Source organism: Pollachius pollachius (assembly GCF_949987615.1).
Source record: "Pollachius pollachius genome assembly, chromosome: 11".
Lineage (NCBI taxonomy): Eukaryota > Metazoa > Chordata > Actinopteri > Gadiformes > Gadidae > Pollachius > Pollachius pollachius.
Genome location: NC_136944.1, coordinates 19,644,784 through 19,655,812, shown reverse-complemented (window position 1 = coordinate 19,655,812; position 11,029 = coordinate 19,644,784). Strand labels below are relative to the sequence as shown.

Genomic DNA, 11,029 nt, shown 5'->3' with positions numbered 1-11,029 from the left:
CTTGCACTTCAAGGAGCACGTTGACCGGCCCGGGGTTACGGTAACCCCCAGCCCCCCTCCCCCATAATGGAGCTGGTATTATTCCCTCTGAGAGGAGGTTCAGGTGAACCAAGGCTGGCGTGGCTGAAGATATAGTGGGGAAGTGTGTCTCTGGGGGTGGATAAAACACTGCATTCATGAACCACTTTCCCCAGTACCATCTTCCCATCATTGCTTACTATTGATCAGTTTGAAAACCCATTCTGCTCTCTCACCGATAGTAAAGTGCAAGGCTCTGAACTAGGGGTGTCAAACTCATTGGAGTTGGTGTCTGCCAGAAGGGAGCAAATGCTGCTTCATTGGGGTTGGACGGAATAAACACTTGAAACCGTTGAGAAATATGCTATCTTGATATCTTGCAAGTTGAAGTTAGCAATTAGCGGCTTCCAAACCTGCTCCTGACATATTGGGGTCCTAGTGGCCTAGCTTGCCATCTAGCGCCATCAAAGTTATTTTTGGAAATACAAGAACTATTTAAATTAATTTGAAACACCTGTTTTTAAGGCTTACACTGGTTATGTTGTAGGTGCTTGTTAAAGAAAGCATGTGTTGCGTTTTTCAATGATATATAGTGACCACCTGTTTTGTGGGTGGCCAGTAAGTGGCTAGTTTGATGTGTGTGTGTGTGTGTGTGTGTGTGTGTGTGTGTGTGTGTGTGTGTGTGTGTGTCCGCGTGCATGTGCCTGTGCATATGTGTGTGAGTGTTTGTGCATGTGCGTGTGTTTATGTATGTGTGCGTAACATCAGGAGCCATTCTCTTTCAACTGCATGCTGCATTCCCTTTGATTGGCTGCTGGATGTACACACACTCATTGACCTCCGGTTGTCTGGGTGTTTGCCATTATGTTGTCATGGCAGCACTCAAGCTAATGACTTGAGTGCTGCCATATTAATGCCGAGGCCATCTCTCTCCCTCTCTCTCTCTCTCTCGCTCTCTCTCTCTCTCCCTCTCTCTCTCTCTCTCCCTCCCTCCCTCTCCCTCTCTCTCTCTCTCTCTCTCTCTCTCCCTCTCCCTCTCTCTCTCTCACCCCTCTCTGTCTCCCTCTCTCATTACTTTTGTAGATCTTTCCAGAGACATCGGCCATAAAATCGAAGGATGATCTCTTAATGGAGACGAGTAATTCCCACGTGTAAGGGGACAAAGAAGGAATCCAAATGCAGACGGTCTTATCATCGTGACCTTTAATTGACACACACCCACACCCACGCGCGCACACACACGCTAACGCACACGCAGCCACCCACGGCAAGTTATCATTATGGAATTATGTTATTTTGACTCACCTCAGACAATGCTGGTCAGGCCAACCAACCATATATAGACGTTTGTCTGTCTGTCTTAACATGTACAGTATCTGTGTCGAGTTTATTATAAATCACCATAATCCGTCAGGTGCACACACATGTGTCTAAGCAGGACTCGGTGTGTGTGTGTGTGTGGGTGTGTGTGTGTGTGTGTGGATGTGTGTGTGTGTGTGTGTGTGTGTGTGTGGGGTGGGGGGGGGTAACCACTCTGTTAATGAATATCTAAATAACCCCTCCCTGACCTTTCTGATTCTCCTCCGGCCAGATGACTGATTTACAGTCACACACCATCCGAACTGAGATACCATCTCTCATGTGTGAAGGAGACCGTCTCCCCCACCACCTCCACCAAAACCTCACCACCAAAATGATCAACACCTCCAGCGCCACCAGCACCACCACTAATAATGATCAAGGCTTCCCGTGACCAACTGTCAACCGGCGCTGCTTGTGAGAGCAGCTTTTCGTGCCCCACGTTGCAGACTCTCCCTTCCATGCAGCAGACTCTTCCTTCCATTTTGAGGACGCAAAGGGAAGCTTTTTCCCGAGGACCATTCGACTCTGTGACAAAGACATCACTTCGAGTCCCGTTTAGGACGCTAACAACTAACACAGTAAGGCAGGGAAAGTGTATCTCACGCGCCTAGACAACATAATATGCGTGTCAACGTTAGACAGCAGTGAACAAAAAAACAACGACTGTGTAAAACCCCCAAAAAAAAAAACACACTTATGCAAAATAGCTGTCACATAAAGCCGGTTGGCGTAGCGACCACATTAGGGCGTTTCATGACCTGGAACGCCGCCGCTGATCGCTGTCTGCTCTCCCGCGACTATTCGCAGCAACATCAGCTTTTTTTCGGAGCTCGGCGAAGCCAGCCTTGGGGTTATTTCAACAGGGGGCCCAAGAGGCTGTCTGTGTGTGTGTGTGTGTGTGTGTGTGTGTGTGTGTGTGTGTGTATGGAAGAGGGGGGCAGCCACCCTAAAGCAGCAGTGTGTTTAACAAACGGCTCCGCGAAACAACCCAACTCTACTGTTTATTTACTGAATTTAAACTGCACTCGGAGAAGATGAATGTTTCAGTGTTTTAACTAATTGCCTGACACCACACATACACACACACACACACACACACACACACACACACACACACACAAAAGCGCACGCACACACACAGATCAGTCTTTAATCAGGCCAGTGTGCCCGTGGACAGGTACGAAGATGCCCTGCGCCAAGAAGACTTTAGCAGGGCAAGGTAGAGTAGAGGACAGGTGAGGCATGCAGTAGGACTTGAGGTTCTGCCTACTCCCCCATGGGAGAACGTAAAGAACTGGGCCAAAGGAGGACCACACACATACAAAGCCACAAAGTCACACACACATGCACACACACAAACACACTGAGCTTTTCACAAACCCACCCCTCCATCCACCCACCTACAAGGTCAGAGTATTGCTCCTATTGTACAGGGACAGGGGTTTGGTTTTTACAAAACAATCCATCCAGAGAGGAGAGAAATAGGGTAGGGCTGGGTTCCCACTTCGTTAATGAAACACCTTTGTTTTGAAGCGCTGTGTTTATGCGCGCATGGAGTCTTTATTCCACAACAATGCTTTGACTAATAAATGAGGAGAGACACAGATGTGAGAGTGGTTTTATTAGAGGCCGCAGAGGCTGTGTATGTATTCTAGATTTTCACAGTTTTTCTGCGGTTAAAGTATTTATTACTTCATATTTAAATACTAAATACTTTAAAATATATTTGCCTCTCTCTCTTTCTACTTCTATCTGACTCTCCCTCCACCATTTCACATTCAGTTCCCCCACCCAGCTGGCGTTTAGAACCAAGATGGCCACTAGGTGAAGAAAGACCATTGCCTCGTTATCTCCTCAATAAACTAGCTGTCACTGCAAGCCATCTGTCATTCTGTGTTATACTGATTATCTGTCCCTTCATTCTTTCTCTCCCTCGATTTTCTCCACAACTTTCCTTCTTTCAGTTTTTTTATCATCACCATCCTTTCACCCTTCTTCCCTCTCCCCCTCACAGCTTGGGGTGCATGGAAGTCTGTGTGTGTGTGTGTGTGTGTGTGTGTGTGTGTGTGTGTGTGTGTGTGTGTGTTTTGTGGCCAACCGTGGTGAAGCCACTGTCATGGCCTGTTAGTCCCACACAGCATCAAACATTAACCTCCATTAGCGGCCCATTCCATCTCCCCTGCTTGTTCACTGTAAGCTAATCGGTGTGTGTGTGTGTGTGTGTGTGCGAGCGAGTGCGTGTGTGTGTTTGCATGTGAGTGTTTGCATGCGTGCAGGCATGTATGTATGTCTGTTTGTGCGTGTGTGCAAGTGCGAGTGCATGTGTGTGTGTGCATGTGAGTGAGTGTGTATGTGTGCAGGCATGTATGTATGTCTGTTTGTGCGTGTGTGCGCGTGCATGTGATTCTGTGTGTGCGTCTGCGCCCGTCTGCGTGTGCATTTCCTTAAAAACATACTTAGACACGAGTTCCTGGGCCATTGGTTAGTACTTACTTGGATACAGTATATCCTTTCTTAATTACGCCAAAAAACTGCAGTATTTTTGCTCTGCTGAGTCTGCTTATTTCTCTGGGGAAGATATCTCCAGAGAAATAAGAACCTGGATGCTCTGTCTGAGGCCCTACACGCATACACAGGCCAGACACTGCAGATTAGAAATGCTTTGACCCCCATAGGATTGGAACACTGGTTCCACACTTATTCAGCAGGATAACCCCCCATATCTAATGACATCTAACATTAAACAAGCACAAAATCTGTTCAACTGTTTCTGATTGAAGCTCCCTGATATAAATGGGTTTGGGTTGCAACTAAATGGGGTGGATAATTGGAAGAAATCAAATATCCACTACAACCACCACCAACATCCTTCCCACCAACACCACCAGCATCCTTCCCACCACCACCACCACCACCACCACCACCACGACTTTAGCAGGGCAAGGCAGAGTTGAGGAGGGGTGAGGTGTGCAATAAGAATTGAAGTTCAGCAGACTCCCCGTGAAGTATTGAGCCGGGATGGTCCACCAAGCTCCATTCTGATCGAAGGGTTTTGAATTGAAAGCCTTTTCCAGGGAAGAGAATGTCAGACACAAACCTTTTGGCAACGGCAAGAGTGAGAGTGAGGGAGCGAGATGATTAAAAAAGGCATAGGCAACATGGTGCTGGGGTACATGGGTTAAACCCCAGAGATGATGCGCAGACACGGGGGCAGTTGTTGGACGGGACCTTAAAACCGAAAATAACCACATCACAGTCAGATGTGCCCACCACACCTACTGAATATATTTTCAGGCAAAAAAAAAAGAAGTATATTAATATACAACTCAAAGTCAGCTGAAAAGCTCAGGATTATGGGGTGTGATCTGAACCTGCTTGTATAGCTCATACTTCTCAAGTGGGGTTTTCAAACCCATTTGGCTAGGTAGCCAGGAAGGAAAATAGTCTCTGCACCCAAAATCGGTATAGAATAGAAAGAAATCCATACTGAAATTAGGTGAGGTTGCAACGAATTTCATAGAACCTCATTGTCTGACGCTTATTGCACACCTTGATAGACCCTAAATAACAATACTTGAAGTGCAAGATGGATCTCTGTCAACTGTCACTTCAAATGGTTGGGTGCAGGACATAAGATTGGGAGTGGAAAGTGGGGGTCCATGAATGTACTTCCTCACTCAGAACCTCAACAGAGGCTCAGGAAGTAGAGCGGGTTGCTGGTTGGATACCTGGCTCCTCCTCGCTAAGTGTTGAGGTGTCCCTGAGCAGGACACCTCATCCTAATTGCACCTGACGAGCCGGCTGCTACCTTTCATGTCTGAAACTGCTGTCGGGGTATGAATGTGTGAATATGAGGCAGTATTTGTAAAGAGCTTTTAGTGGCCACGGGTCTGAAAAGCGCAATATAAATGTGGTCCATTTACCATTCAATAGTTTTGAAATAGGATTATCAGTATGAATATGTTGGAGACGACGCCTCCAAAGGTTCACACATCAATGCAGAGATTTACCTGGGATTGGTCCAGAGACATGCAACTGCCACTTGCAAGACTGCCAGTCTGTTTCCGATTGTCTGTCTTCTATGTACAACAGTGATTCACCTCCCTGCATTGAATAGGTACAAAACTAACATCAACCCAGTTTATTATGGTGTGATGTTATTTAGCGCTTCTGTGGTGGCATGGAATTCATGTGGATTCCCGTTTCCCAGAGGTGATTTGCTTGTTGTTGTCTAATAAGCTGTGTGTGTGTGTGTGTGTGTCTGTGTGTGTGTGTGTGTGTGTGTGTGTGTGTGTGCACGCGTGTGCGTGTGTGTGAGAGAGAGAATAGAGAGATTGGTGTCCTCTAAGGGTCAGAGAGACAAAGGGTCTGGTTATGTCAGACAGCAGGGGTCAAAGATCTGTCAGAGAGATGACCGCAGCGAGGAATAGAGATGGACACACAAACACTTTACAGTGTATAGTCTGGCTTAAATGGGTAAATAGATAAGGCTCTCAAAATTAAAGCTTAGTAATTCTGGTATATTTATGATTAAAAAATGATTAATATATATATATATATATATATTTGATCTGGTTGTACTAATGTAATATCTCTTATATCGTGCTATTCTACCCCTGTATCAACCATTGTATTTCCTGGCAAATTATGCATGACGGGAGTGTGCGAATTAAATTTAAACATTGCTGCCCCCTTGTGAACAGAAAAGCCCACGACAGTTAAAGTCAACATTTTAGGTTTGGACTACGCAGCTTGCCGTAGGTACCGTCGGGGACGCGTCACCCTGGCAACGAAGTAGGCTTACAGCGCTAATGCTAACTCAAACTTACCACATAGCAATAGTAGAAAGGGCTTTATCCACGTACTCGTCCATATAAAACTATACATGAAACATTAATGGCTTCCAACAACCCATCGGTGTTCCTGCTCATGATCAACGGGCAGATCGAGGGAGGCAACGTGAGTATTAAGAACCCGAGTAAGACCCGATAGGGACTAGTCAGATGGCTAACGTTAGCTAGCCAGCCTCCCCAAGTCTAGTGTCCGTGTGTCTGTCCACCTGTCTCTAACGGTAACCTACTGTCTGCCCTCCGTCCCTGTTTCAGTTTCCAGAGTACGACGACCTGTACTGTAAATATTGTTTCGTGTACGGCCACGACTGGGCTCCCACCTCGGTGAGTATGTGCACTGCTGTCCACTATGAGTGGTTGTGGCTCTACTGGCGGATTTAACGTTATAATAAACGGTGTTAATCTGGTATAACATAACACGACAGGTGTTTTGAAGGTGCTCAGATCCAGACAAACCTTATGTAGGATATAGCGTGTCAATGTGGGACACGTTACCTTTGCACAATTTGAGAAATTCATGCTCGGTATTCAATGAATTAACAAATGCAGCAAAGAGATAATAATGACATGGAATACATTATACGTACAGCATGTGCTTCAAATGGATATAATTTATTAAATCGGCATATGCCTTTCTTACCCAGATTCAGACGAGTTGTTTAAGTCCAAAGTCATCATTGTGTGTCCATAGGGAGAGTTTGCTGGGTTAGCATTTGCTTTCCGTAATCCGCTTCTATTGACCTGCAGAGTTTCAGTTGCATAGCTCCTGTTCATGTAAGGGGAAAACACTTGAATTACTTCCAAAGATTTCCAATGTGTTCCGAATAGCGAACTCCTAAACAAGTCTGAATCTTGGTAAGAGTCTGCAAATCAATTTACAAATATGTCATTGTATCCCTTTAACACTGAATTTTGTCTTGTGTTGTTACTCTTTGTAGGGTTTAGAGGAAGGCATCTCTCAGATAACCTCCAAAAGCAGACTGTCGCCTCACAAACTCATATGGAACTTCCCACTGGAAATTACATTTAAGAGCACCAACCCATCTGGATGTGAGACCCGCACACACACACACACACACACACACACACACACATTTTCTCAACAACACATCAGAACAATACACTTAAAACCAAAAGACAATTTCATAGACTGCACAGAGCCTTTAAGGCAAATAGTCTTTCTCACAATAGCCGGTCTTTACACATGCATTATACGGTGTGTGTGTGTGTGTGCGTGTTTGTGTGTGTGTGTTTTGCAGGGCCTCAGATCGTGGTGAGCGTGTATGGCCCGGACACGTTTGGCAATGATGTGGTCCGGGGCTACGGCGCCACACACATCCCCTTCTCGCCCGGACAGTGAGTGCATCACACTCTGGACTCTACCTCTAAAACGCTTCATCGCTGTGCTCGATTCCCCTCCTTTAACCTCCTCTATTTGCTTTAATACCTGTTATTATTTAAACAGGAGGTACAAAAATAGACATGTTTGTTTTCCTCAGACATACGAAAACAATTCCCATGTTTGTTCCTGAATCCACATCAAGACTTCAGAAATTCACAAGGTAAGAGTGCATTATTACTATCCTTACAGTTGTATGTCAACACATCTGCTGAATACGGTAACATGACTTTAAATGACTAGACCATCTCTATTAAAATATGCATCATTTCTACATAATCCTACTTTGAAGCTCTATCTTACTCTTTATTAGCCCCAAGAAGTTTCTGCAGCTTTTGATTTTCACGTTTGAGGGTTTGTTGTTGCGAGACGTTGCAGGTGTGAGTGTTCAGCATAATGACAGTTGAGAGCGTGGGGCTAAAGCTGAAAGTGTTGGCTGATGTGATTGGCTAATGCAAGGTTATGTACTGAGGGAAAAGAGAGTGAATGGCGTTGCCCTTGTCCCGTCTCATCCAGCTGGCTGATGGGGCGGCGGCCAGAGTACACAGACCCAAAGGTGGTGGCCCAGGGCGAGGGCAGAGAAGGTGGGTCTTTAACGTACATCCTCCTCACATTTGGAGCTCATGTAGAAGGCTGAATTGGCACGTTATTTACCGTTGTCCAATAGAAGTGGAGTAATATAGAGGCCTAGGGAAGATACAGTAATATCATTAAGCGCAGTTTAGGAAAAAAGTTCCAGACAAATAGACATCTTAAAATTCTATGTTAACTGAATTTATTGCCGGTTCATTTATTTATTTTACATTTAATCAATACAAAAAAAAATGGTGTTGTGAGGAAGAAAACAATATTGTCCCAAAGATAAAAACGTAATTCACATATTAGTGATTTAGATGTTTTATATCAATCTTTATTTCTTTTTATATCCAACTATCTGTTCCCTGGGGGGGGGGGGTCTTCAGTGACACGCGTGTGTTCCCAGGGCTTCGTCACGCTGACCTTCCACATCGTGACCAAGGACATGAAGAAGCTAGGCTATGACGGTACACCTTCAGATCCCTCCAACACACTGTCCCAGGCGTCGTCCACCGGCCTGAGACCACAGGAGTAGCCCACACACAGGGCCTGTATACGAGGGCACGACGGTAGCATTGACAAAAGTGGGAGATTCTGCTGAACAGACTGTTACTGAATTTCCTTCACTTGCTGCCTGTTATTGTTAATTTTGTACAAGATATGGTTTGATTTTGACATACTGACAAAAAGAGATGGCATTATGCAAAACCATGGGTATAGGAATACCCACGAACCCCGTCTTATGTTAAGACACATCACGAATGAAATTCTGTTTGTTTTGTTGCGCTTATGTGATTGTTTGGTAGCTAGAAAGCAAGCTTCATCCTTTGGAATGTTTTTTGTATTTTTATAATAAATGGGTATTTTTGCTTTGGAATAGTTATGTTCATGTTTCATTCATTGGATTACCTGTTACTGCGGACAACATAAAAATAATTGACTTAAAATAATGGATCAAAGAAGGTGTCCATTCTGTTTGGAGTATCAAATTACTTTTCATACAATACTTGTAATACTGTGGGGCCCAGTTTTTCAAAAGTAATCCAGTGGGATAACGGATTGGATCAAATCTTGGAAATGGGTTTTTCAAAGCAAAAGAGCTATTACGAAATAAAGTCAGATCATGTAATCCAATTTTACATTAGATCTGGATCACACCTGCCCTTTGGGTTTTTCAAAACTTTTAACTCGGTTTGGGATCTATTTGATCCAAAGAAAACAGTATTATCCTGATCCCATCTGAAGGGTGGATTCAGTTGGTTATCCTGAAATTTGGTATTTGGATCAGTGATCCAATTCAATGTTCCTTTAAAAACGGGCATAAAAGTAAGATGGATCAGGTTACCCTGGATAGCAAAACAATTTGATCCAGAATTGGAATTCTTTTTATTTTATTTTAAACTGCGCCCTGGATATCACTCGTTGTTAAAATCAGACGTGTAGGCTTGGTATTAAGCCTTATCCTTACAACATGCTACATCTTGCATGTTGCTTGATTTCGAAGCCAACGTAGATGAAAGCACTCAAGAGCCGAAATCACTTGTGACACGGTTTTACGGAGCTGGAGAAGTACATAGTTTATTTCATTTTAAATCGATGCAGCTACAGATGTAATATTTGTTCACGTGGCCATTGCTGCGTTTTTAAGTTCATTTTAAATGCTGTTAAAATAACATGGTGATTTTCCTACTAAAAATAAAAACCCAATACACAGAATAATAACGGTATACAGAAGAACAGTATGTTACAATAGTACAAATGATAAATTATATTATACAGTTATAGTGACAAAGAAAAATAACGACCAACCAAGCAGCCTCCTCCCGGTACTATGAAAAGGTTAACTAGACCAGACGGAACCATGGAAGAACAACAGGTCTGCATATAAACATGACAGTCCATGACGCGTGTTAGTCCTCTTGATAAAAGCATATTGAATACATGTTAACACCGAGGCGCTAGCCACCGGCCTCGTTCCACCACCACTACGGTTGGGGCTTTCATTTGCAAATGCAAAAAGGTGGAGTGTTTCTTCGTTTTTTTGTAATTCAACATCTGAATTGGTTTTAAGGAGTCACACCGAAGGGACAAAAGTGTTCCCACAACCGCTGCAGTTGACCGATGAGGCCGGCGAGAAGGTAACAAGAGACATCGTCTTAGCTAGAGATATTTAATCTGTATATCATAGCAGTACTCGATAAACGTTTTAGCTAAATTCAACGTTTGCGCAACACAAATCAAGCACGTCTTTCTTTTTAAAAATCATTTAAATCTTTTCCACATATCCGATTTTTTGTCTGTTTGCTGTTGCATATATCTAGTTTGGAATCAAAAAGGTGTTGCTGGTCTGCGAGTAAGGTTGGATCCCTACTCCCGTCATTCAGAACAAACATTGCATATCACTGTCATCTACATCACAAACACAGTTTTCCCCCAGCGCCCATAGCCTGAGAGAAATAAAGGACCGACTTGATCCAAGGTTTTGCGTTGCGCAGCTGTCATAGCACAACGAACCAGAGGAGGGCGCCAACTCAACGTCAAAACAAAAGTGAATGAAAACGAACGGGGTCCACTTAGACACGAAGAAGAATATCATTGGCAGTGATGTCAACGGGGGGGGGGGGGGGGGGGGGGGGGGATTGAGCACAGGGAAAGTCAACAGTGACAAAACAATGAGGATCTATGTGCAAGGGTCACTCTGTACTTTAGTGGGAAACGCTTCTAATTTCACACATTAAACATGAACCCTCCCCATATATTTTACATGACCCCCCCCAAACACATCAACTGTACTTTGTGGTGTTTGTGTGATCAATGAATTATG

General features: G+C 44.2%; 1 protein-coding gene across 1 annotated transcript; it reads left to right on the top strand.

The window, feature by feature from the left end:
* Positions 1 to 6,176: 6,176 nt before the first annotated feature.
* Positions 6,177 to 9,031, top strand: b9d1 (B9 protein domain 1). Its single transcript, XM_079746380.1, has 7 exons — positions 6,177 to 6,339; positions 6,486 to 6,554; positions 7,169 to 7,280; positions 7,490 to 7,586; positions 7,730 to 7,792; positions 8,146 to 8,213; positions 8,592 to 9,031. The coding sequence occupies exons 1-7, from the start codon at positions 6,277 to 6,279 to the stop codon at positions 8,738 to 8,740; spliced, it is 621 nt and encodes a 206-aa protein (XP_079602506.1). The 5' UTR covers positions 6,177 to 6,276; the 3' UTR covers positions 8,741 to 9,031.
* Positions 9,032 to 11,029: the final 1,998 nt, after the last annotated feature.